Source organism: Acanthaster planci, linkage group LG03, assembly GCF_054643075.1.
Source record: "Acanthaster planci isolate LZ-2023a linkage group LG03, COTS_SCS, whole genome shotgun sequence".
Taxonomy (NCBI): Eukaryota; Metazoa; Echinodermata; class Asteroidea; order Valvatida; family Acanthasteridae; genus Acanthaster; species Acanthaster planci.
Genome location: NC_141779.1, coordinates 19,998,766 through 20,026,714, shown reverse-complemented (window position 1 = coordinate 20,026,714; position 27,949 = coordinate 19,998,766). Strand labels below are relative to the sequence as shown.

Below are 27,949 nucleotides of genomic sequence, written 5' to 3'. Positions count from 1 at the left end.
ATTAATGCCCCCGCCGCTGTTGGAGCTCACATTACACGCTTTCTATGCCAAGGTTGTATTCCCAGCATCTATGGTAACATCAAGACCATATAGAAAAAAAATGAGGCAGTTCACGCAAATATTTTGCATGAAGGCGTTTTCCATATGCGCGTCCGCACTTTCGCCAAGCGTTGCGCATCCGTCAAAATCGCTCCCTGGGCGATTTTGACGGCCGAATGCAACGCACGCGTGTGTTATGTTCATGTAGTCAATTTTTTGTCTATGAAAGCTTAATGTATGAACGCATCGTGTACGCGACCCTAAAACCTTAAATGCGTGTACATACAAAGGCGCCTTAATGAGTCATACTTTTCAACCCGATAAAGATAACACTTAGCAAGGCTACGTTGTAAAATTATGAACATAACATCTTTGTCTTTATTGGACTTTGCTCCCAATCATCGAACTACCCACGTCTGTTAATAAACAGAAATGAACAAGTTACAGAGAAATCCACTGTGCGGAACTTGGCATGAATATTACGGTATTATGTGATAAATATGCCAAGCTAATAAGCTAGGCTCTTCAACGTTGCCAACACCCTTTGAACTGAGTGTATAATATGTGTATAAAACATCAGTTTAACGATAAAATGTAAACGGGAAATGAAATAACCTTTGCAAAGTGATCCTTTCTAAAGTAATCTTTTTGTATGTTTGGTTTTGCGACAGTTGGCGTCTTGGTAACTTAAAGATAAGATAGAAATCTTGTTCTCGTAAGTAGAATGGCTTTACGGGCTGGACAAAATGTGTAGGCCTACACGTGATATCTGTCTTCAATTAATAAAAAAGTTAGCCTGCCCTAACGTCTAAAGAAAGAACTTTACTTTTTTGCACAATATTTATTGGTAAAATTAGTCCTTGGTTGAAGTTCAAGATTGTGAGATTATTGGGCAAAAAAATGGCTTTGCCATCAAATACTGTATACATAAATACTGTAAAGTGCAATCTAAAAAACATGGAGTCAGATGTCTTGGTGTTTAATGAACGATGATAAAAATAATGCTCCATTTTAAAGTTGCTGTATACGTAATTACTAAAAAAAAAACCTGTTTCCGCCGTTGTTTTACACGCTTAGAAAATGCTTGACTTTTTGAACTAAGCCAAATTTCCTAACGTCTGTTTCATGTCGGTTTGTGTTGATTTTGACATTTCCGGAATGAATTCTTCAGAACAAACTTTAAAACATTTGAATTTACTATTTTAGCAAATTTAAAGAAAAATAAGTTTCAAAAATAATTATCACGTGAGATAGATTTTTGCGTAACTGCTCACAGTGGCGGTTTGTAGCACCATTGCGTTACAGTAGCTTAAAAATTGCAAAGGTTATCCTTTATTAGCCTAGAACACACCTTCTAAAAGTTGTACCCTGATGGAAAAAGTTCAAAAGGTAAACTGAATTTCGATTTTTGTGTGGAAAACTGAGGAAAACGTCACTGACCCGAATCTTCCGGCCCATTTTCTGAAAGAGTCATCCCCATGCTCATATTCGTTTCTAAACTCAGTTTGAGGGGACCCCCGCAGTAAACTGCAAACATGGAAGTGATTCAAATCAATAATTTATTAAGTACACTGAAAACCAATATTATTTCGGGAGGGGTAATTGCCACGGGCGTCTGATCCCTTCAAAAATACCGGAGGATCGTCTCTCGTAGCTATTCGTCTTGTGTGCCCGTCCCCGTTTCATCTGCTATTGGGTGTATACCGGGCAGTGGCCTCTGAAGTAGGGATGGGCCTTTATTTTTTGGCGGTTGGCTGTCCAGAGCTGGAGGAACTGGCATGGTAGCGATCACACTTCGCCGTCTGGACTTGTCTTTCTTGCTGCTGCCGTTGTTATTGTTATCACCAAAGAATATGGGACGGAGAAGCATGGTTAGACTCTTCCTGCGGGTCTTGGGCGCGTTGGGCTCGCCGACCTGCAGGCGGTCGCGATCGGGCGACGGCGGTGTGGGCACAGCCGAGGTTGACGGCGAAAGGTCGGAGAAAAGTCCACCCGGTTGGGTTTTAATGACGGGGCTGGTGGGTGGAGTCTCCGTGACGACCCGTCCGCGTCGAGATGACAAGGGTTTGCTGGGCAAACTTGATGCCCCGGCACTCCCACTCCGCAAAATGGGTGCTCTGCTGGAGCTCTCCTCTGATGACTGTCTTCTTAGATAAGCCATGCTGCTCGTTTTCTTGGAGGTCTCCTCCACCAGAGCGTAGATACTCTTGTCTTTGAGGGCTGACGCCGTCTTCAGTCCCAGTTTTTCCTGTCGTTCGTCTTCATTAGCGCTCTCGGCACTGTCGTTACCTGGGGACCCACTGCCACAAGGTTTGTCCGGTACGTCCCCATCACTCAGACGGTGTTTGCGTGCTGGGCCAGCAGGCCTGGCAGTGGTTGGTGCGGTGGGCATCCTATTCATGTCGATGATGTCAGGACGGGGACTACGCAGTGGCTGTCCCCGTACGAGCTGTGCCTGCTCCCGGCCCAGGATGGACTGCAGCCTCGACACCTCCTGCTGGAGTTTGATGATCGTGCTCATGTCTTCTTCATGCTGGTCTTCCAGCTGTTTCTCGAAGTAGTGGATTTCTTCTTTGAGTTTGTCCTCAAAGTAGCCGCGAATCTTCTCCTCGATTCTTTTCATTTTGGATTTCAGTATCTTCATCTCGTCAACTTGAGACGATGCACTCTGTGTTTTCAAATAAGCAGATCAATTCAATTATCAAGCGATTAAGTTCTTGTCTGAGGGAACCCCCCCTGACAACACACAGAGTGGTGTACCACCATTTTAGCATTCAGTCAAACAAAAGAGGGTCATATAACTTCTTTTTTTTTCAGTAAATCAAAGTAAATTGGAGTAAAACATGCTGGCCACGTTTCATTAAACTTACAAAGAAAACTGAAGAAAGTCTAGATAAATCTTCTACCCGGAATTAATTTTCCTTAATGCAATTGCAATCATGAAATATGTTATGTTCGATGTTAAATCGATATTACATCTATGTAAATTGGCAGTTGATGAAACAAACTATATATAGGAAAGAGCCACCAACGTAGGGTTGGACAGCTCAGTTGGTAGAGCATCGGTACGGGTGTTCCAGAGGTTGGAACGCCTGTTTATACAATTTCTTTGTTTGTCTTTATGAATTGACAGTTAACAGTAAACTGAATGTGCTAAGCTTTAATGGGCTGTGATGACTTCTATGGAACTGCACTTATAAGTAGTAATCCCAGGACATATGAATACTTATTTCGCATAATTTTTCTGTGTTTTTAAGGTTTATATTAAATGATGTCAAAGCAAATTCAATATTCCAACGAGCTAACCTTTGAAGCGTGCTTCTTAAGAATCTCAAGGCATTCTGTGTGGTCTTGTTCAGCAGCAAACTCTGCCGCGGTCTTCCCAATCTATTGGAGGTAAACAAAATTCCAAATTTATAAGATTGTAAACTAATTCATCCCACCCACCCCCTCGGATACACCGATGTTTATTTTTATCCCTTTTTGTGTTCTCAAATTTGGTTTCCAAGGCTGTTCTACCCACTACAAAATTAGTTGTGCAATTATGTGTCTAAATGGGCATTTCGAAACAGATTAAATTCATCTCCAGTACACTTAAAAATGATATTTCTTTTTTCCTTCTGATGAACCTTAATGCTCAACATCACAGGACAATATAGTTCAGAGACCGTAAATAAATATTTCTAGAGAACCAGCCACTCTGTTTTAATATGTTACACTATCAAAAAGCCGTTCTTCCAATCACTCATTATCTGCCTTTTCCTAAACATGATATCGTCTTTTCTTTCTTCTGCTCCTTCGGCTATTTAAGAAATTTCCAAATTAAACCCACGCACGAACTGCGTAAGTACATACATGTACCTTGCTCTTATCGTCTGGTCTCGCTCCCAACTGCAGGAGAGTGTCAAGAACGTCAGCTTGCCCAGTCCACGTAGCTATATGTACAGCATTCACGCCTATTGGCTACAAAGTACCAAGAAAAACACCTTTACAAGAGCGTATACTCGATTAGTGCCGCAATTTCCACTTTTTGCGATGTTAATATAGCACCCTCTATTGATGCGTGCATTCTTTTCCAGATGATAAGAAACTGATGACAATCGTTTTTAGAAATTTGTTTAAATTACTACTGCCACTGCTCTGTCGAATTTCCTAATGTGGAGTCCCCCACCAGGTAAATACATAGTTTTAAAGTCCGCTTACGAGCCCCGAGCTGGCCGAAAAAGAGGGCGCATTTTCCCAGCAACGGAGCCTCCTAATTTACAAACGAACGTGAAATGTACGGGCTACTGTTGCGTCACTACCAGCAAAATGAGCACTCCTGACCAACGTAGCTCTGTTCAATCGATGAAGGGTGCTTCTGCTCAAGACGGATAGCATATGGACTTCTTAAATATTTTCTTAGAAAATCATTAAACAAACTATTTGGACGTATTGACGCAAGATCAAGTCGTTCTCCAAATGCTTTTACGTTTCTGCCATTTTGTTTGTTTGTTTTTTTAATTTTTATGTATTTTTGTTTGTCAAGCTGTATATACGTCTTAACATCATATCTCTACTTGTTCCAAGTGCTTTGTCAACATAGCCCTGGAACCTCCAGGTATTATATAACGCATTTGGAACGGCACTGAAAACTAAACAAAAATCCCGCTAAAACTATAGCTAGCCAAGGCTAATTAAACAGCATTTGGCCCAACACCCCCAAACTATATCGTTTTACAACCAGTTTTCAAAATATACCGATGTTTGTCGACCTGACTGTATTTACTCACCGGGACAAGTCTGTTTGGGTCACATCCTGCTCCGACCATCAGCCTTGCAACCTCGGCGTGCCCGTTGCCAGCTGCACACAGCAACGCCGTGTAACCCTCCTAATTAAAGGGAAAAAAAGCATTGTTAGCAATGCTTGTTTTGTCGTCTACCGGTAGTCATAATATGTGTGCACAAGCTCTCCTGGTCTTTTTTGTTTCAAAGTTTGTGCTTTTCCATCTGGTGGCTGTCGGCAGTGACCTCCCTTCGGCACCAATTCCCCAGTTCCAGCAGCAAATCTTGAATATAGCACAAAGAGCGCCTTCCAAGTTTTCATCGTCAAGTAAGTGAGGGGTGTTTCGACTTGCGATATAGGGCCCGCCTCCCGGATTTTCATTGTCCTATCATACTGCAAGTGAATGCTTTTGCATGATACATTATAACTTCTAATTAAAAATCGAGAACAGCAATCAGTTCACTTAAAAGGGAACACAAACATGCAAGCCGTTCCTTTAATTGTCACCTAGTTTTCTTTATTTTGACCTAAGAGAATTGCAGAACAAAGAGCATCTCCATTCAAATTTTTAATCGCAGACAGCCACAAACAGTCACATATTGAGAGACATCAAACAGCACCACAGCACAAACCTTGGTTTGAGCCATGACGTCAGCTCCCAATGCCAGCAGCAGATTGGTTACTTTGACATGACCGGCCAGGCAGGCATCGTGTAATGGTGTCAAACCACGCTGCAACAATTATCACACAATTTGTTTTAATATAACTAGATTTCCATAAAATAAAGCGTACACCAAAGAAATGTCATTTAATCTACACAATATTCATAGAAAAAATCTCCCTTTACATATACCTAATTTTCAAAAGGAACATACATGTATCAGTATGTTGCGATTATCTGTGAACTTTTGATAGCAAACTTTTCGAAGTAAATCTCCTTCCTTCGATATGTGTTTGAAATAAAGACCTTGCTCGTTGCGTTGATGTGCCAAGTCAGTCCTTTTGAAACTCCCGCCAAAATGACCAGAACAGCGCCACTTCGCGCAGCCAAGTGGAGCACAGTCTGGTCGTTCTGAAAGTAATTTATTGAAACAAAATAATGTAAAATAAAAAAACCACTTTCGGAAACACTGCAAAAACTGTGTTAGGCCTACACATATACAGCCACTTAAAATGTTTCGAAACATTGTTGGTTATCAATCTGGCTATTGGTGTTTAGGAATGGGAGATCAAACGTCTAGCATCTAAAAAGTCAACGAACTACATGTACATGTAACAGCAAATTGTGTTTAAATGCTAAACACCATTTTTTAAATGAACGACTTACTGGCTACAGTGGCCTAAAACATACAAACAGAAAAATCTTGGATCCTTAGATCCTTAAAACGTCTAGCTTTTTAAAATAAAATAATGTATGACAAAGACGTATTTCACTCTGTAAATGTGCGGCCACACGTTTTTATAATAGACCAAACTTGAACATAAAAAAGGATTTTTGTCAAACATTAGGCCTATATATACCGATTAGTTTGAATGAATAACACGGCACAGTTTTTCAAGTTAACCACATATAACAGACCAAACGTTTGTTCAATTGTCGATCAGGTATCTCTGTATTACCATGCATGTCTATGCAAAATAATTTCCCAGCGGTTTCCAAGCGACCTCTGAGTAGCGAGATATGACACCAATTCATCGCTTGGCATCTGACGATTCCTCAAACATAACGTGCAAATGCAAAGTGTTCCAGACATGGCGTCGCGTTTGGGCTCATGGCAAACGCTAAGTTGGTGTTGAATTTGCTACCTGTGGTGAAAAGGTATCATGTTTCTTTTACCATTGTAGGACCGTGACCTTAACTTGCTATAACAAGCTCAGATATGCCTACCGTGAACTCCAAAAGCACGCTGTTTTGGTATCGTTATCTACTCTCAGACTGCCACATACAAATCTGTTTACAATGCTCACACAAGTACAGAACAGTCAACACTACGCCTGTCTCCGAATAGTTGCATGTTTTTAGATGATTAACTGTCAGTCCATATGCATATACCTTGTCTTTCTGCAACACATCTTCGCCTGCCTTCAACAACTCCTTAAATGTCGCGACGTCACCTTCTTTGGCTGCGAGCAGTAATCCCTCCAAACCGTCCGATTCCTCGTCAGACATTATTCGACTCCAAACGGCACAAGTCCCAGTTGTGTTGTGCCGATGCCGTGGGCTAAGTATCAGAGTTCATATCTTCCCATGGCTACCTAGCTACGGTTGGAGAGCTCCACGTACCCCTGGCTCTCCTCTCTGAAGTACCGAGCACTCGTATCTGTTCAACCCCGGCGCAATTAAAATCGCGCCGTATAATGACCAACATGGTATTTAATCTAGGTGTGTTTATTTGCCTTGGGGCTTGTGATGGTGATATCTACACAGTGATACGCGATTCAGATGCAACTATGCAACTAAACAGTGTAATGTCATCATAACAACATTATTATGGTACACCGAGGGAAAACACTCAAATTTAGGTTCAGACAGAACAAGGAATCTACAAACCGGTATTATAAGGAGCAAAATGGACGCGTGCGTGCTTTTTGTGGGAATGTACTGTCTGGGGCTCACTCACAATCTACCAACTCTATTTAGAAAAATATCAGCCGAAAATCCTCCCCTAAAACACACAAATAGGCCTATAGTCGCGCTCACGGAAGTCTTGAACTGTGCTAACCTGCACGTTAAACAAATTCCATCCAATGAGGGCTCGAAGCGTAAAAAACGAAGTTCCAGATGAGACCAGGCAGAAGGTGACATGAATCAATGATATTAATAAAACTATGGGTTAATTCTAATTATTTATGCAGACAAAAATTATAAGACACACAAGTCAAGTAAAATCTATTTCTGCGGCTCATTTTAATACAGCTTCCAGTGTTGCGGTAACTTTGTTGCTCTGTAGAACACGAAAAAAGTCAAACCGAAGCTATGGCAACTGTGAATGTTTAATCCCAGTTCAATCTATTCACAAAGTTATAACACATAAAATATCAATAAGTGGTGAAAAAAATCGAGAGGAATTGTTTGCTAGTTCCAAGTTTTAAATGGTTAGCAAATACAGAATTGATTCCAACAGAACCAAAATATAGATGGGCTCTGTAGATTTAGGCTTCCTACAAATGTAATCGGCAGTTGACATGATCAATTCAACAGAACACAGGGAATACTAAATAGGCCACTTGCAGCCTTTTCTTTGTCCAAAAGAACAGTATTATGCAACAAAATTCTAATGAAACATCAACATTGGTGCTTAAAAATACAAGAAGGGCCCATAGCACCACGCGCAATCATTTCTTTATAGTTGTCTTAACATTCCACGAAATACACGGATGCTATACAGTTGCGGTGACATGCCGTAAAATTGAACAGCCTTCACCTGAGGTAAGTACTTTAAATTGCGAGCACAGAATACATCAGGTAGCCACTTAGAAATACCACAGAACCCCAGCATCCGTGGTATATCTCCCTACCGACAGGAGATAACAGGGCCGGTATCACTGTCACCTTGCGATCAAGATCGATCAAGCGACACAAACTGTCCAGTTGACATTTCATGGTCTGCGAGCACCTCTGGGTGTTGTCTACAGCACAACAGTCTGGTTTCAAGAGACCTGTAACCAGAACGACTTTGCATTATGCGGAAACAGGGTATATGAATGTACGGGCGAGTATATATCCACACTGCCACAAATGACCAGTTTACATGGTTTAAGACGGCCGCTTTCTTTGTCCACTCTAAGATCCCAAGTTTTGCCTTGACAATAAAAAGGAATTTCCCCCGAATAACCCTCAACATTAAAAGTGATAATTACTCCTATAATACAACACTGTGTCTGAACATTCTTTGATGCTATCGCCATTGTCCCAAAATACTTGTAAGTAGGCATACCATTGTATGTCATCATGGCCTCTATTATAATCAGAGACATGACTTAAACCAGTATCAACGTCCCTCTAAAAGTTAAACTAACCATTGGCAGTTTCAATGAACAAAATCTAAAATAATTGCACGATTAATTACTGTTTAAACCATGTAGAATTATCACTAATAGATACATGTACATGTGTATCACACTAAAGCATATAAGACAGAGATACATATGTGCAGATATACATGTGCATCCAAGTCAGCACGTAAGCGAATTACAGAGTTGTTCAAACGTAACATTAATGATATGCCGGAAAACTGAATGGTGATGTGTATTACGTCAAGTTCAGGGGAGACGCAAGCACCATACTGGTGTACCTTTATCTAACTACCTGAAAGTGTGAAACAAAGCCTCCGAGTGTATCATGTGGATACAGAGATACTAGGACCCAAAATCGATATCCCTAGTTTTACACCCCCCCCCCATTTGTGCAGTGCAGACAGTACATGTATATATCATCACTACGGCGCAATATCTCACCAACTTCACAGATTACACGTGTCAAAAGCACGCCTGAATACTGCTCTTCACTTATTTCATCATTGGTTTCTCTACAGTGGTGTATCACACACACTGACAAAGGAACCGTCCGAAATGAGGAGTAAGCCTACTGGTGGAAGATTACGAGTTCTGTTTAGGCCAGTAAGCAGATTCCTGAAGGCAACATATAACTACTTTCATTTTAGGCTTTTTTCTTTCTATGAAGACATTACAAATACTGTCACGTTTATCGAGCCGAGATTTACCTACTGCATATTCTTTCACATGGTCAACAATTTCGATTTTTGGATTGGGCGCTGTAATAAGCATACTCCAGATAATTTCATTTAACACATTTGTCTTACTTTTTGGGAAAATACGAGAAATGCTTTTATAACCTTTAAAGTTGTTTTCCACAATGAACATACAAGAAGTTGATTTTTCCACAATGTAGATACTACACCAGGGAACAGGTTGTTACATCTTTTTTTTTCAATTTGAACTTTACTGCTAAACCTTACAAGCAATGCCGCCTTAACTATTCGCTGCACTGAACAGTACCAGCAATGAGCCATATGGAATGAACATTGTAAAGATTATTTTAAATTTGTCCTCAGCTACTGAAAAACAACAATGTAAATAAACTGGTCAACAGTTATAAAAAATTTGTAGATTTTTACAAACTATGTTAATATAAACACATATACAATGATAGGCTAAATACATTGTGTAATTTCACATTCTCATGTGGAATAAAAGAAACTATATTTTTCCTGATAGACAGAAGACTTAATAAAAAGGTGATTTGCGGGAAAAACTGACAGTAAACTGGCTCTTCCTTTTTCGTGAAGATTAAAATGACAGATTTCTTGAACACAGATTTGGAACCTTTCTCACAACATGAAAATACAACCGTAACAGCAATTGACGCCTTTTGTCATCAGCTAAAATATAAGCAATACTTGTAAAGCTGACAGACTGAAAGAGCAACATTTGAGTTAAATTCAAGACAAAAGTCTGCTAGGGACATTTTAATGAAACTTTAAACACCTTGACCGTAACTGGAGAATTTGTTCCTACTTCTTGAGAGAAGGCAGATTAAACTGACTACAGTAAACACTTGACTGCTTTGGATGGCGCTGCCCCCAAACTGGGGCACTGGTGACTTATAAGTTCTTCCACATTAATGACAGGCTCGCATATTTGGTTTGAAAAGTAATGTTTCTGTATAAAACAAAAATTGTTGTAACACCACATCATCCACATTCAAAAGCCTAACAGGAGACAAAGATAAACTGGGTGGTGGCATCCCGTGGCAGATCGGGAACAAGAAAATGTATATATAGCACCAACAGTGGGAAGCAGAGTTCCATTTGAGTAATTTCTGAGTATTTTTTACTCACACATACTGAGCCGTTTATTAGGAACACAGCAGATGGAGTTTACAAGACAAGAAAGTTGGGACTTTGGATGCATAATACTCTGCGATTAAACTTTGGGGTAGAAGCACTCGAAAAGTTCGAAAAAGTCCTCGGCAACTACTTAAAAAAATTGCTATGTGTTGGTAAGCATTTTACTGTCTAATGTCTGCATTATCTAGATCATCCATACCAAACCGTCTTACAATCTGGCAGTACACTTGTTACTTAGACAGCACATTACATGACCATATTCTAATTAGTGGGAAGGTACAGGGTTTCAGATTCTCCTCCTTGCTACAATTCAAGTAAAGTGGCCCAGCTGAATGAACACAGTGAGAGGAACAAAGACGGAAATAAATAGCAGTCAGGGATGTATACTCATAGCATGTGATGGCGTTCTAGTCTGTAGCATTGAAATAGGGGGTTTGGGTAGCCCAGGCCAAGTACACACTGAGGTAGACGTGTCCTGCCTCCCTTAATTCAAGCAAATGTACACTCTGTTGTGAGCAGGCCCTGGGGGCAGGGGAAAGTATGCCATCAGAACACAGGTGGCTATCTTTGATGAGCAAGGGCTTTCAAAATGTCAAGCCAGGCAGTTAGAGTAATGTGGTATAAAAATCACTTCAAGTCAGGAAAAGGGGGAACACTCTTGTAAGTTTATTCCTTGCAGCTGGAAAAAAACAGCAAAGTGATCAGCATCAATCTTGTTTCTTAGACCACCAAACTGTTTTTTTTCCTCTCTCTCTGCTATCTCTGGGGTCTCCACAACTCTGTGGAGGCTGAGTTATGGCAAGGGCCACAAACTTATCAGTAGTGGCCTTTTGTGATAGTCTGGACTACAAGAACGTTGCATCGGTCATGTTCTTGCAATCTGGGACACCAGAGCCCTGTCACAGTCAGCAGTTTGCTGAAGCACACACATCCCACACACGGCGGCGGACATAATAACCATATGGTTGGGAGTTGCCGTGGCTACCAGAGCTCGGTAGTGCTCAAGTTTTTGAAGCCAGGATCCCGTCTCAAGTCCCAGTAATCATTCTTGAAGATGCACACTTCTTTGCCATTTTCCTTGGTGAATCTGTCCACAAAAAATAAACAAAATACATACAAGAAAAAACACTACTCAAACTGGGTGCTTCCGGCTGCCAAATTAGATGGCTCTGGCAAGCAACATAACAAGCCTCTATGGGAAAAAGATTTAGCCACAAGCTATCGGCTCTTAACAGACATGTACTAATTGCTAGCTCTAGCAACATAATCCGGAGTCCAGACAAAGGCCTCCACTGTTCTCTTTAGCTCTTGAGACTAAATTACCCACCTATAACTTGGCCATGCTTGCTATAAAAGAAATCAGGTTCCACAGTGCTTCATAACCTGTTAAGAATTCATGCCTTTAAACATGGAGGCCGAGTGGTAGCTCTTCCTACCTGAAGAACCGCGGTTCATAGTCCATGTTCTGCTCCTCCCTCCATTTCCGACGCTCCCTCTGTAAAGACTCCAGTCTCTGCTTCTCCCGCTCCGCACTGATGACATCACCGTCTTCAAGCTTCCTGCATGGATACCAGTGATGATGGAAAGTGTGTCACGAAATGTTCCAGGACAATGTATGATCATTAACTATGACCCTCGTCAATGAAATTCCCAGGTAAGAGTGCCATTGGGTGCCATTGACCATTTTCTACCATTGTTCATGTACACATGGGTTTCTCAAACGTCATTTGCTTTTGTACACATTCAGCTAAAAATTGGTCGTGCGCACAGTGGTCATTCATCGAATAATGAGGGTCAATTTAAGTCTTTACTCTGTTTGCAATCTGCACGTATTACTCAAGTGATGTATACAGTATAAGCAGGGAAGCATGAAGAATTTAAGTGTACACCATATGGCTAGTGTATTATAAAAGAATGTTTTATCGCTAGAAAAACTGTACACCCATCAGGTATCGTAAGTCCACTGATACATGCTTCACTGCAAATCTGTCGGTGCACTTTCCTAAGCATGTTTCATTGTTTTGAAAATAGACAGCAGTGTTTATTGCTATGTCTGAAAAGTAAAAGTTATCAGGCTCATGCAAATTGAAGTCCTTAGAATTTGGTAATTGTTTTTCTTGAAAGATTCTCGAAGGGAGACACTCTAGTTTTTGACAGTGCAAGAGCTAAATTGCTCAAGGAAAATGACGTCTTACCTTTGATCCGGCCTGAGCCTGGAATCTGTGGCTGGTAGTAGGTGCCTTGTGTATGGGTCCAACTCATTCAGCTCAATAGCAAACCGTGTGAAGCCATAGTACATGCTGTGGTTCTCCGGCATAGACCCTGCAAAACAAGAACGAGACTTGGGTGCACGGACATGTACCAGTGCTGTGGTTGAGTCTATCCCAAGGCCCCTTCACAAGTCCAGTCACAGGTACATGTACATGTGTAGCTCGGATTAAACAGTGGCAAAAGAGTGCTTTTGTCGCTATTCTTGTGCGACTTGGCTCAAAACTTGGTGATCTGTGATGAACTTGTGATGGACTTGCAAGGACTTGTGATGGACTTGTAAGGACTTCTGATGGACTTGTAAGGACTTGTGATGGACTTGAGAATAACACGACTGGTTACTCAATACTGATGGCACTTGTATACACATAAGTGCAGCTGTAATGTACACCCTTGACTACCTACTCAACCTTAAAAGAGCCAGGATTTCCAAGTTCCTCACATTCGCATTAACACTTCTGAATTCGGCAGTCCAATGATCATTTTTGACTTTATGTACATGTTATTCTCTTGAAGCTTGTGAATCAAGATTTTTTATAATGCCCATCTCATGAGAAAATTTATCTTGAAAATCTGCGAAGCGGTTGATTTATTTGTGAAAAAATGTGTCAAAGCGCAGGTACAAATTTTGCTGCATGGACTAGACATAAGCAGCGAGTGCCTGTGTGGTTTAAGTAACGTACGTGCCAACTAACTTTCAAAAATTTCACCAGCCAATGCCAGGTGACGGCTGCTTGTGCAAAACTCTTTCAAGCAGCAGAAGGAACCGTTGTACTAAAATGAATGACCGAGACTGACATCTTGGCTACGCAGGACATAGCTTGTTTTCCTTGCTCATGTGCTCGGCTGCAGTAAACCAATCAGAAAGCTCAAGCACTAAGAGCAGTGACAACCGATCACAGTGTAAAAATGACCGACTCACCGGTACGCCATATGCATTTGGCCGAGGCCGACCGTCCACAGTAGATGCCCTCATTCCACTTGCCAAAGAGTTCATGGACCACCTGACCATCATCTGTGATCAACCCGTGGACTTCGTGCCTCCTGTTACTCCAGTAACTTGCCTGTGGTTATTTGTGAGAGGAGAAAAACACTCAACTCCCGCACCTTAGTGAGCATGCATAGAAAAACAAGGGGGCTGTTTGCTTTAAGTGGATTGGGATCTCGGTCAATGTTCCCAACCTCTTGTTCGCTTCATCCATTAGGTGGATCCTGGTGCCAGTGAATCAATGACGGATCACTGATCGAGATCGGGATCTGTACGGAAACAACCAGGCTGATAACTCTACGTGCACCTACTATCTACATCATCAACCTTTGGACTAATGCCAAATTCTCTTTCCTAAAGGTCGCGACAGGCAGATCTTTCTGAATGCTGATTAAAATGGTGGGCCTTCCCGATCAGGCATAGTGGAGGGAGGGAGCAACATGTCATGATTTTTTCTCGAGTCAACTTTCTGTGCAGAAAGGGGGTGGATTTCAAAACCATTTTGGAATGTTTAACCTAATGAAAACACCGCATTAAGAAGTGCCCCTTTTCACAGCAAGAAGTAACAGCAAACAGTTTTATTCTTCGAGGCTGACAGACCCCCTTTTGTCTGGTTCTGGACACCATGGACAAAAACACTACTTAAACTTTACCTGCGTCTCTAAATGTACCTTACATGAATTAAAGATCACATGCGCAGAAGCCAACTATGAATGGAATGGTTTTCTCTGCAGATGTTGGACCAACCATACCTTGGTGAAGGTCAGCTTGCAGATGATGCGACCGTTTGTGATGAGGCATTCACCGTAGTGGTCTAACCATCGCTCACCGCTCAGTATATTGTGTACACAGCTGGTCACCTTGTTGTACTTGTAGTTATCATTGTATCTGTTGAGAAAACAAACTTAAAATCAGTGACAATCAGTGTTGATACTAACATGCCCAACAGGGGTCCACAGAGTGATGGGGATGTACATGTATTATAATATGTCCGAGATTACACTGGCTCTTTTCACACTTGCGTCGGAAGAAGACAACTTAATTTGACAGGTACGAGAATCATCCGTGAAGTATGACAACTTTATTACACCTTTATTTTCACAGGATTTACATGTAAGTCGCTTATTGCTTCCAGGGCTCATATCTCACTGGACAATGTGAAACCTCGACATGTCAAAACTTACTATTCTTTTGGCATCGTTTGAGAATTTCACAATCTTCCTGGGCAATGTGGGACCTTCATACCTTGGGATTCTGATGTTGATGGTCCCAGCTGGGATGATCTCCATGGACTTGCCCCAGAACTTGGTCTTGATGCGGACTTCCTGGGTGTAGATGAAGTTCTTACTCTCGCAATGACATGCTGAGATGGGAGGATGGTGTGACACCTGCCAAGAGGAAGCAGGTTAACAACACCCTTAACAACTGATTCACTCTGCACATATCTCACACCCTGCACACCGCCATGTGAGTGACCAAATGTGACCAATCTGTACTCAAACTGTGACCAATGAGCAAACTTTGGTAAATACAAAACAGCAAGGTTGTTGGAGAACAAGGCCCCTGAAATCAAGTCAGTTCGAGTGTGTTGAGTGCTTGTGAGTTGACATACGGCTGCATTCAGATGGTCAACTTTGTATGCATGTAGTGATGTTAAAAAATGCTGCTAGAACACCATACAGGCTCATCTGTAGTAATAACTCTCTGTTCACATCCAGCCATGTGGGACTATGGATGGTCACAAATACTTGACTAATAAACTTTTCCTTACGCTTAAGCAAGTAACATCTTGTACATCATAGCTCCTGTTGAAACTTCACGTAACTCTAATATGAAAGTATGCCATAGCAAAAGAGTGCACTACAGGGACAAGATCAAATACAAGTACTTCTGTGTATCGATAAGAATCGATACAGAAGAAAAGCAGACTTCATGACTTTGCAGAGATTTAAGCAATCTCTTCAGAAGGCGGTGACAACTGCATCTGGACAGGACAATTGACATTGAATTACAAAATCCTTCAGCTCATTACCAGTACACGTATACGTATCTTGCAGATCAATCACACAAACAGCCCACTAAGATGTGTGTTGTACATAACATGTATTTGTGTGGGCTTCCATGTTTCCACTTGAAATTTAGTCACATTTTATACATAAACTTACTCCATGCATCTTCACCTCTCTGTACATTGTACAAGTAACACCACATTAAGCTAAGGGTCCCGTGGTTTTACCCAAAATGCATTATCTCCCTTGTATTGTGATTATTAGTTTTATCATGGCACTTTGTTAATTACCAAGTGGTGTGCATTTCCTTAATGCGCTGGTACATTGTCATTCTGTCAAAACATCACTGCTTGCCAACTGATCGTACCGGTATCTAAAAACAAAGCTTGAAATCACCAGCGCAGGGAGCACAGCCCAGGTATTTGTGATGAAGCCCTTCGTGCACATGGCATATCTTGCTCTGAGAAATCACATCAAACTGCTGCGTTCCTACAACACCCGATTTGTTGGACCTGTACGAGGTTACTTAATGCCCACGCTGGACTCAATGAAAAGTCACCCGAACTCTGGTATCAAAACAGACAGAGCTCAAGTGTGCAACGTTTCCCACCTGCTCCGCTACAAATCGAAAGCCCTTGTCTTCCCGCACACACTCGTAGGTCTCCCCAAGCAGTGGGTTGAACGGTTTGGTGCCAGCACGGAAGTACGTGGAGGCGTAGCTGGAGACGGCAAAGGATGCCACGTAGACCATTCTCTTGCAGGGGTCGTCTGTCTCAGCTGCCTTGTCCAGCAGCTCACTGTACTCCAGCTCCTCTGCCAAGACCTAGTTTGAAGGAACAGGCAAGTTCAGGCAACAGGTTCAAGGAGCAATTTCTGTGGCAATTAGCAACCGGGAAGTGGGATAGCACACACAATCTTGAAAAAGCCTTTCTTTTTTTCCCCAAACACTGCTTCACACACAAGAAGAGACATGATCTGCTCAACAAAAACAAGTTACAATGTTTGGTACTTGCAATCTGTGTACATTGGTCGGGATTCATTGTCAACTGGAAAACAGACTTTGGTTGAAGTCCAATTTTACTTGACTGATTTTTTTACTTCAGTCCAAACACTTGTGAAACCAGTATTCTCTTTAAAGACGAGTGCAGCATACCAGTAAAATGTTGAGGATGACTAGGTGCTTTTCAGAATGCCACCATTAAAGAGTTCATTCCATGGTTTTACTGCAAATCTCTCATTGATATTCAGTTGTTCTTGCTGAGTCATTTTGCACATTCACATACCGGTATCATGGCTAGTTCATACTTGACGCAAAAGCAAACAAAAATGCCAAATTGTGGCACTGGATCAAATATTCCCAATATGAATTTGCAATAGTTGAACATATTTCCATTCAAGCAAATTTCGCTGCAAATCTTTTGTGACGTCAAATGTGCTATGCTTTCGTGCTCTTCTTAATACAAACTAACTCACAGTACTTGTCCACTTAAACAGCTGTAGGAAATTTGGCTCGGGCCTTTTGGGCTATCCTGCCCCCTTCCTACTGTACAAGTACCTGCAGCATGCTGAGGGGCTCGTTTAGCGCCACCGGCATGGAGATCTTGGACAGGTCCTTGCCGATATTCTTCTTGAGGATATTCCAGAGGCTCAGGCCGCTGGTGTCAGGCTGGGGAGCTGGGAGCTGCGTCCTGCGTCCCGTCTGTGACTTGCCTAAGCCCTCCGAGTCTTCTTCCTCCACTGTGGATGGAATCAAATGGAGACACATCAAGTGAACTTGAAGCCAAAAAAGACCCAGTTAGCACAGGCACCTTCAATAGATATAGCAGTAACTTGGAAACCCCAACTCCATGGTTAACAATTTCACAGTTCAGATGATACACTTGAAGTAATTTTTGGTAACTTACCACCACCATAATAAAAACCTCAACCGCATTTTCAACAGTTTGATCCAACAAGTCCAAACAAAGTACACATACATGTTCCACACACCGGTACAGATGTACGGTAGGCCTACATTGTACATGTAGATGTATGAGGATGTTTGCACAGGTGTATGATTACTCTTACATGTACCGGTACAAATCGGTGCATGTTCAAGATCTGCACACTTGTTTCAAATCTGAACGAGTATTCAATTAAAATTGAGGACACACTCTGGGCTGTTTTCAATACTCTGCAGACATATTATGTACTTGTCATGAAAACAAATGAAGCACGCATGCACATCAAGCTCCAGTTACATGCGCATGTGCTTGTTTGAAGATGTGTACCGGTAATTACATGTACATGTACAGGCAGAGAGACAATGGAACCACACACTGGAGGACATATCATCAATCTGTCGCTTGATGACATCAGTGCATATACATGTACATGAAGCACTATCATGTGGTTGATTATGTACGGTCAACTTCATGTATTTTCTCTCATTTTGCTTAAAAGTAATGTTTGAAAATGTAGCATGCTGCTATTTAGGCACATCCTATCATCTTCAGCTGCGAGCTCAATACAGGAGACCTTCATGCATGATTTGAGTTAATTTCCTCAGCAGAGTGCACAGATTCATATGCTGGTTAATAGAAAGATGAGACCACCCATACACACAGAGCTGTGTGGACACTGTGGGTTGCCAATCCTTTGGCAGTCGTCTTGGCAGTCGTGGATAAAACCCAATCAAAAGAGCTAATTCCTCTGAATAAGCCTGCATCCCCTCACTGATTTGCTCTGGGCACTAGCCACTCCATCAAGGGTGACACACAGAAGCAGGGGATAAAATGGAATGACATTTGCACTCTGCATCTGCTGCCAATATGCAAACACTCTGCAGACTGGCCTAATTACTCCTCTATATTCTGCACCAACAACTATTTACTATACATGTACCTGTACATGTGGACTGGTGCTTTAGGGGAGAATGGAGATTGCTGCCTTGTTGAAAACAATTAAACAAACAACCCAACAACCCAACAAACAAAAACATAACTCCCCTCCCCTCTGCTCTTCCCATATTTTTCCCATCCTCCTGCCAAAACCCTCTAAACAGACACGTATGTACATGTACATGATACAAAAAACATGGGAACAAAACACATCTGATTCTTGCCCTGGCCTGGGTGTTGATCCTCTCATGCAAGTCTTAGCATGATGAGATAGGTCAATTACACGGACCGACAAACACTGTGTGGAGCACGGGGCAAATTGACTGACAGGAAATTGCAAACCCTGGCCTGCGACACAACCATGATTAAAAAAGGCTTTGTCATGAGAAATAGCCACGTCAAGGACTTGTTCACAGTTACGTACATGTACATGTAAGTTACAAAACTTCAGAACGGGTGTCAACAACTCAATTACATGCTTCAATTAAGCGCTCAGTAATCCATTTTGGGGAAAGAATGTGCATGTGCCTGGGTGACTGAAATGCAATACAAACATGTCACAATTTTGTTCAAAGAGGACAAAAAAGTTTTCCAAAAGCCCTTCCAAAAAATTACAATTTTGAACAACATGACTTTCGATTTCCCACCCCAAAATGGTTAAATAACAAAAATTCTGTATGAACCGCTGTTGTAAAAATATCCAATGAATCGAAGAAGGAAGCCAAAGATCACAACTTTTGAATTCTTATGCAAATGAACACAGACAGACACATACTGGTTAAGTTTGATTCTGAAAAGATGTTACCAGATCCTTCAATTTACCGAGTGAACAATTAGCAGTTTTGGATGACCAGTTATTTTTTATATCATGAAACATGTTCATATGTGTACACATGTCTTTTACGTGTTATTTTTTACCTACACAGGGATTTTACGTGTAGCAGGTGAACATGTGCTACAACGTACAAATATAGTACATGTGCTACAATATACATGTACTAGTACATGAAATGATAGATACATGTACATACATGTCAAGCTTTCTTCCAAAAACTGTATTCTGAATAGGGAAACTACCTGTGTAGTTCCAAGGGAGACAAACAATATACCGGCACACACGCTAGATGTCCATGTGGGTATATGTTTTAAGCTTGTAATATTTCCAAGTTCGCGGTCCACATAATGTCAAGGCTACATGTGCCCAGCCTCATACATGTATATGTACATACGCAGGCGTGAGTAAAGTTGTTGACGGTCTACATGTAATTCCCTCAAGTAAAGCCTCCCTGCAGTGGTACTGGACATAGGAATTCATAATGGGACAAGTTGACCTCTAATGAGTCTAATTTCCATCCCTGCAATCAAATTAACTCTTTATAATTAAGTTAGCTTTGATTTCTGGTTTGAATCACTCAAGTGATGAATGAAAAACACAAACAAAACAAATAAGAAATAAAACAAAAGGAAAAGAGCCCACAAGACTAACACAAAAAGCCCCCCCCCCAAAAAAACACCCAGATATACAATTAACATGTACATGTATATGCATGTAGTGTTTGTATTTCGGAAGCATGCACGTGACATCTCTACTTTTATTGATCAAGTTGATGAGTTGATGTAAATGTACGTAACGTAGGACACCTCAGTCGTCAAGCATATTTCCTTTAGAGAATGAATAAGAGGTTCTGGTCCATTTTTATTATATACATTCATGCATAAACTCTTTTGTTTAGGATGATCACTGGTGAACTTATAAAAAGTACTGTTCACCACTGTATACCGTACATTACATTACATAAACACTGCATGACAGATAAATTACTTGAACCTCTCCCACATCATTTTGTCTTGCCCGTGTCGGGCACACACTGCCCGCAATTGCAACCTCTTAATTTCCTGTCTGAAAAGAGATCAAAGTAATCAAATGTTACGGTGCAATGACTTGATTTATTCCATAATCCTTAACAATCTTTACCCTTCTGTCTTATTGGCTTGATGGAACACAACTTCTTAATGGCTGCTCATGACATACTCGTAATGTGAGACATGCCTTTGTTTTGTTTCGGGTGTTTTTAGTTTAGTTTTTATGCAAACCCTTGATGCCATGGCTGCAAAAAGGATGTCGTGTGATGTCTACATAAATGTACTCATAAAAGTACATGTAGATACCGGTACTTCAGGAAGAGAGAGGGTTGAATATGTTTATGGGATCAAATTTAAATTTGTGTATGAAAAGAATAACTTCAGAAATTAATAACAGGAATATAGATGCATGTCTGCTTTGAAATGTTATGTGTAGCGGATGTTACATATAATTATGTTCAACTAAAATATTAGAGGAAAATGAATTTTACAAAATACAACATTTGGATATCAGAATAGTTGCTGCTGTAATGTCGTTCGAAAATTGGCCGAAAGATTTCCATATCATCACGCTGGTCTAGTTCAGCCAGCAATATTCACATATCATTCCACATAGGGGAGGATCAACCACCGTGCTTTTAAATCCTTTGCCCATTTCCTGCATGCACTGTTCCAACACGCAGTCGTCGGAGTGCAATGTACAAGTGCCCAAGAGACAGTCGCAAGGGGAAAAAATTCCATAATATTGATTATAATCAGTGAAGAACGTCACCTGGGGTGATGCATACTGTGCGGTACCTGTCGATGTAGGATACAAATTACATGTACAAGTATGTACATGTATGCATGTAACGTACATGTACATGTACATGTATTGGGTGTCCTTAGAATAAGACATACATGAACGTGGACTGCTTTGAAATGCAGAGATTTTATAGCAAGCCAACAAGATGATTCAATGCAGTTCTCCATCACTCCAAAGAAGATCTGTATTTATTCACCACCAAAATGAGGCATTTCTGCATACTGTATATCTGTACAAGTACATTGTCCATCGATGTACTATTTAGAAAAACACTGAGAGAGTTTCAGCAACAGACACAGTTTGGATAAACATACACATAGCAGGTTGTAACAATTATTAAATTGACTTGCCACCATTTATGACAGGTAACATGCAATGAACTCGAATTTGCATGTGCATTTGACTTAAAAGACCTGTTACATGTACATGTACAAATTTATGCAAGTACATGTACAATTCTTAAATTCGATAACAGATGTGATGACGACGGATGAAACGTGTAGCAGCATCGCTCTTAGAAGGGAAGGTTGCTGCATGGCAAAATATTTGTAATTTGGGAGGTATTTTCATTGTGAAAACGTTATTGGTTTGAACATTTTTATATGATAAGGTGTCAAAACCCTTCAATGCACTGACAACTGTTTAAAGATGCAAACTTAGAGGGCAAGTCATTGGGATCATGGATTTGGTGAGACATTTTTGAAAAATATACCTTATTAAAGAATAAAGCAAACTGGCATAAGAAAAAGAGAAAAGATACAAATAAAAAAGCCAAGCATGAGAATACAGTCAGACAAAGTAAACCTACATGAACGCGTAAAATTAATTTTAAATGGCCAAATGTCCACTAACTGAAAACATACTCGTATGAGGCAGAAACCTACATGAACATGAACGTGTAAAATTAATTTTAACTGGCCAAATGTCCACTAACTGAAAACATACTCGTATGAGGCAGAAACATACATGAACATGAACATGTAAAATTAATTTTAACTGGCCAAATGTCCACTAACTGAAAACATACTCGTATGAGGCAGAAACATACATGTACATGAACATGTAAAATTAATTTTAACTGGCCAAATGTCCACTAACTGAAAACATACTCGTATGAGGCAGAAACATACATGTACATGTACATACAACAGTACCAGTACATAAACAGACATGTACATGTATGTACATGTACATGCACTTAGGATTACCAAGAAAATTCTCCAGTACACCCCCATACATGCCGGGGTACTGAGTTTACAGTAACATAACATAAGTTACTCCATTTAGTAACTAAATCTTAGAAAATTAATCTAGAAAATACAATGACCCTTGTGGACAGCTGCAATTATTACACAGCCTTAGGTGCGGAGAGGCAATTTCATTCCCAGAGTAAAACCCACTGTCCAGAGTGCAGGTAGCTCTCGTATTAAGATAAATACCAAGGGTCAACTGGACAGACATTTCACTGAAGCTGTCGTGGCGGACATATGTACCGTACATGTACATTGTACATGTATATGAAAGCAGGGAGGAATTACAAATGTACCAGCATCGTGTGGTCGGTTGCTCCGGGGCGGACACGGGACATCCGCGCTGAGTAGAAGCGCAACCGTACATTCACAGCAATCAGCATTGACTTGGGCTTCCAACGGCATTTTCCAACACATTTTGTTTGCCCGCATCATTTATCGCACACAGTCCTAAACATGACTTTCATAGCTGATGACTGGCCAAACAAGGTCTACACAAAAAATTTAACAGGTGCTTGGGGGAACTGAACCATTTTTTACAAGCAAAACGAGGGACAAATGACTGGAGGTTATGACAGTGCTGTAACAGTAAAGCAAGCAGTCACACAAATCTTACTTTTCATTTCTAACTTGATTCTTTATCCTACCAAAAATGTTTCTTGTGTAAGACCACACATTCAAAGCGATATCAACATTGCCTAATGAACTACATATACATGTAAGAGATGAAGAGCAAGTTAATTCATTAAACATCCTACGCCTGACGTGCAAGAGTAACATACATGTACCAGCAAGCAACCACTGAGACAATAAATCAGGGTTGGTGTGCACTCAATCAAGTCATAATTCAGTGCACTGACATTTTAATCTCACTGATAAACCAAGGGAGGGGGACTTCACTCTAGTTCAATTTTGTTTACTATAAATATACACATGATCTCACTCATTAACGTTTATAAGTATTCTGTATACCCATGACCTTCCCAGAGAGTACCTGGTATTAGCAGGATATCAAAGCAATGCTCCGGTAAATCTAAATGTTATGACGTTATGTTATCTATTCTTTAATTCACACTGGCATAACAATACATGTATGTACCAGTAAGTTCATTAAAATACAGTTTAAAGGGTGAGAAGGGGGCGTGGCCCTGCATACTCCATCGCATTCCTGTATTTTTAATGAAATCCAGTGATGTTACAGGTAGATTGTACCAGCATACTAAGTTCTTCTGCAATGTTTGCAAAATAAGAATGAAAACAACGAATTCGGAACAGCAAATCATTGCAATCAGCAGTGTGGAATTTTGTTTCTGTATGCTGTACGTGTACATGAAGGTGCTTCATTCATTCAAACATTTCTCAAGCAATTTGTTGATCAAGAAAAAAATCAAATAATTTGTCATGGACACATATTACGTGCATGTACCCAATACATGCGTGCCTTCAATGACTACCTGCACAAATACATTATCTAAATATCTATGTGCATGTACATACCGGTATATGTACTGGCATCTCCTCCTAACAGATCTTACATGTACGTGTATATTAACATTATTCTCCTCAGTATTCAACTGTAGGACACCTCAGATGTGATCTCCCACATTATCAACTCACAGCAAATGGTGAATTAAAGGTTTTAAAATCCAATTTAAACCGCAGGATTTTTTAGTTACAGCCAACGGCATCACAAAGAATCACGTCAAAACAATCCATCAGGCTCGAGTTTTTTTAAATCTAAAAAGCGAAAACAAGAAGTACAGTTTTACCAGAAACAAAAAGAGCATTGAATTATATTCACGTCAGAGTCATTACCTTCCCTCTGTTGACAAACAAATCCAGACATAAAATTATGTGTAACAGGCACTGATTATCGATTGGAATTGGAACATTCAGCAGTGGTGAAAACTGCGCAAAGACCTACCCTCGGACCCGGTCTCCATTTTGAATCCCATTTTGCTCTGGCGGGTTGCTGCAGCTGTATAACACATCCACTCCGGACCTCCCTGACCACATGGCCCGCTAGGTCCCCCCTTCTCTCTGGATGAGTGGACGAGTGTCAAAAGGGCAGCAGGAACGATACGCCACTCCACCGCCAAGATCTTACAACCTCCTTCCCTCACACGACAAACCTCCAAATGGACACACACGGCTGGCCAAGCCCAGCCTGCAAAAACATCCAACCACCTCGCCTACACAGCTGATACCATTAGGCTGATGAATTATTCATCAGGCAGTGTTGCTTGGACATGTCGGTGTGGGATGGTTTCGGGGCTGTTTGTCCAGTGATACTCAGGGAAATGGGGGGGGGGAGGTCATTTGCATATCTGGATCCTGAGGGATGCTCACATAGAGCTTCTACTGTTGCTAGGGGATTGCAATGAGGCTTTCTGAATTTCCAAGTAGTGACTGATCATTATTGATTTTTCAACAAATGGTTCTCTATCCAAAGGACAGACTGAAAAATCCTCTCAGAAATATTCAGGCAGGATTTTTTTGGAAATTTAAACATTCACAGCACAATATATGTACACGTGTGCATACATGTATGTTTTTCTACTATTATAGAAATTACATACTGATCGATTCATTGCTTTCTTACAGTACAGATAGAAACATGAACATAATTTATGTACTTTTCCCAGACAAAATAAATGTACCGGCAACATTGAGCTTCACAGAGTAAAGGTACATGTACACTGTGTGAACATGTGTGTGCATTTTGTAAAAATACATGTGACATTCATTGTGAACATCTGAAAATCATCATTTATAACAAATACATGCAAAACTTGATCTGCGGAAGTTAGAATGTCATTTCGTCAGAAGTGTATTCAAGGGTCAACATAATGTCCATGATTACAATACAACTCAACAATCCAAATAAAGGTGGCCAGTCTGTACCGGTAATTAGATTCCATGCAATCAATTAATAACAGAGAGGGTTACCTCAGTGACAGGTATTCAGGGTACAAATTTCTCTAATGACTTTTGGCCATACCTACATGTGCATGTACATATTCCGAGAGGTACACAGTTTTCAGAAAAGGAGCAGAAGAGGATGGTTTGTTTCAAATCAAATACATACACATGTAGTGAACTAATTTATACAAGATCCAGGCTGCATACATGTTCATGTACTTGTACGTCCTGTCAACACATTTTACCAAAGCTGTTTCAATCAAGGGCTTCTGTATAAAAGTTTAGAACTTTCACGTAAGAACCCATTTACAAAGACGAGGGATTACAGACAGCATTTAGGGAAGGCCTCAGACATTTCACTAGAAATTTGGAAAAAACAAGGAAATTCCTAACTGCAAAGGTTTAGTACGGTCTTTTTCAATTTGTTCTGGCATACGTGAGGGGTATAAAACAAGGAAATCAAGAAAAGAAAAGTTGTTCCCTCGCACACAAGGCAGAAACCCTTTTAACTCAAGCAAATCATTATTTGTTACTGACTTTCCATAATAACCACAGTACCACAGAGGAAGAATCCAAAACACGACAGGGGAAGTGTTCAACCGCGGTATCAAGCTTAACGAGGTGGGAAATCTTTTTTACAAAAAATACCGAGGAACCTAAGCACTCTCAGTGTCAGTAATCCCAGAGGAAGTCCCCTTGTCAAAATACTGGTATTTTTGAAAGCTCAGAATTCCATTACCTCTTGCCTGTGTGACTTGAGACCCTTCAGCAAGTAACCAGGCTTCAGTCATACCCATGATAGTACTCGTAACTATCATTATCCTTTCTGTTCTAGATACAGACACCTGCACTTGTGTCATAGTTACGGCACAGTGCTCTTTATTTTATGGTTTACTTCAGAACTAGAGGCCATTACTGTGGAGGCATAATGTTCTTGGACAGGTGGTACGCCCACATTACATGTATATGCCTCTTTGACTAATAGGGTGTTGTTATTTACTAAACGCACGCATGCATGATGCTTAAGAACACGCACGTGAGTGTGGTGCCTTCGCAGTTATGGTGCCTCCTTGGATTAGTCTAGAATCTTTGAATGCACATGTAGTCTTTCCGTAACCCTCCTTTTGCTGTAACCGTCAAAACAGTCAAAAATTCCTTCCACTTGATTTCCCCCAGTACACAGACACATATGGGAAATTTAACTGATTCTGACTAATAGGACAACGGTGTCAAGAATGTGTCTTTGCATAGGAGGGTTAATGTTAATTAACTTTATTTTTCCTGTCACCTTGTGGGGCAGGGTTTTCAAGTCACGTGTAATGCTAAAAAGTTCCATAGGTTCCATATATTCCAGTACAAGTTACACTTTTCAGAATGCACTTGGAGTCCCTGGAATTCAGAGCACAACTTCAGTTACTGAACACTTCACTGGCCAATTCTGAGGCAAGAATTACACTTGAGAGCACTTCTTTACACAAGCAAACCATCACACACAAAACAAGTAAAATAAATGAAACAAACTGGAATTGCAATTTGGAATTTGACAATAATAAAAAAGTGACTTACAGTCTAAGAAATCCTCTTCTCTCATTTCTGCTTCTTCCTCACTAGCAAGCGATGAACTCTCAATCTCTTCCTAAGATGGAAATAGGTAATGAACAACACTGCTCCAATACTGCTTCCTTATAATGCTCAGCCATTACAAGCACCTTGGCACTGAAGGCAAAGCCTTGTTGCTCCCCTCGGAATATCCAGCAAATGTTCAGGTACATAAACTCTAGAAGATCATTTGGAGGCTTTTTAGAATAATGTTCCTTGATGGCCCTTTCTTCAAGGCATCACAGATTTCACCGTAAAAAAATTGCTTTTGAATTTCCGGTAATTTTGTGACAGAAAGTGAATGTTACGATATCCTGTACCTCATCCTCAGAGGAAGAAGCAGTGGAGGAGGCAGGGTACTCCAACGCATCGTAGAACTCCAGCAAGGACTCTGAGCGGGACATCTCTCGGTCATCAGATAGCTGGGGTGACAGGCCATAAGACTGGGAGGGGGGAACAAGCAGCCAATCAATTTATTGATCAATTTACATACACATGTAATTGCCAACTATTGAATGGATTAGGTAAAAACGGAGCTGGAGAACTCCATTCCTTGGAGTGTGTTGCTGAATTCCACTAAAGTTAGTGTTCTACCGCAAACCAAGGGCAAGGGCAGTCATGCTATGTAAAAATTGAAGAGATTTGGAGAATGGAAAAGAGTAAAAGTGAAACTCAGCCAGTAAATGTGTGAC

The 27,949-nt window shown here is 40.8% G+C and overlaps 2 protein-coding genes across 12 annotated transcripts in view; both read right to left on the bottom strand.

Moving 5' to 3' along the window:
* Nucleotides 1–386: 386 nt before the first annotated feature.
* LOC110991132 (uncharacterized) lies at nt 387–7,112 on the bottom strand. 2 transcript variants are annotated; one of them, XM_087134172.1, is made up of 8 exons: nt 6,858–7,098; nt 6,425–6,610; nt 5,772–5,876; nt 5,437–5,535; nt 4,812–4,910; nt 3,901–4,002; nt 3,346–3,426; nt 387–2,707 (listed from the first exon to the last, which is right to left on the bottom strand). In XM_087134172.1, exons 2-8 carry the CDS (start codon nt 6,425–6,427, stop codon nt 1,694–1,696), a joined length of 1,503 nt encoding a protein of 500 aa, XP_086990298.1. In that variant the 5' UTR covers nt 6,428–6,610; nt 6,858–7,098; the 3' UTR covers nt 387–1,693. The 2 variants fall into 2 exon arrangements, with proteins under 2 accessions (XP_086990298.1, XP_086990297.1); XM_087134171.1 differs by lacking the exon at nt 6,425–6,610 and having other exon boundaries at nt 6,858–7,112.
* A 581-nt stretch (nt 7,113–7,693) lies between these two features.
* Nucleotides 7,694–27,949, bottom strand: part of LOC110990707 (oxysterol-binding protein-related protein 6-like) — a 41,893-nt gene continuing 21,637 nt past the window's right edge. For 8 of the 10 annotated variants that reach the window (XM_087134170.1, XM_022255823.2, XM_022255830.2 and 5 more), the window contains 10 exons: nt 27,578–27,700; nt 27,225–27,294; nt 17,495–17,676; nt 16,550–16,762; nt 15,176–15,318; nt 14,683–14,818; nt 13,865–14,006; nt 12,870–12,996; nt 12,111–12,233; nt 7,694–11,761 (listed from right to left, as the gene is read on the bottom strand). In XM_087134170.1, coding sequence (XP_086990296.1) covers nt 11,656–11,761; nt 12,111–12,233; nt 12,870–12,996; nt 13,865–14,006; nt 14,683–14,818; nt 15,176–15,318; nt 16,550–16,762; nt 17,495–17,676; nt 27,225–27,294; nt 27,578–27,700 — 1,365 coding nt within the window. In that variant the 3' untranslated portion in view covers nt 7,694–11,655. The remainder of the gene's footprint in view (nt 11,762–12,110; nt 12,234–12,869; nt 12,997–13,864; nt 14,007–14,682; nt 14,819–15,175; nt 15,319–16,549; nt 16,763–17,494; nt 17,677–27,224; nt 27,295–27,577; nt 27,701–27,949) is intronic. The other 2 variants (XM_087134168.1, XM_087134169.1) reach the window with 1 other exon arrangement.

What these genes read in the sequence shown, in the direction of transcription:
- LOC110991132 (XM_087134171.1), bottom strand. Translation starts at nt 6,974, where the DNA reads ATGTCTGACGAGGAATCGGACGGTTTGGAGGGATTACTGCTCGCAGCC. An exon ending in ACGTCATGGCTCAAACCAAG is followed by an intron (nt 4,911 to 5,436) that starts GTTTGTGCTGTG and finishes CCCTTTAATTAG; the next exon opens with GAGGGTTACACGGCGTTGCT. An exon ending in GACCAGACGATAAGAGCAAG is followed by an intron (nt 3,427 to 3,900) that starts GTACATGTATGT and finishes TACCTCCAATAG; the next exon opens with ATTGGGAAGACCGCGGCAGA.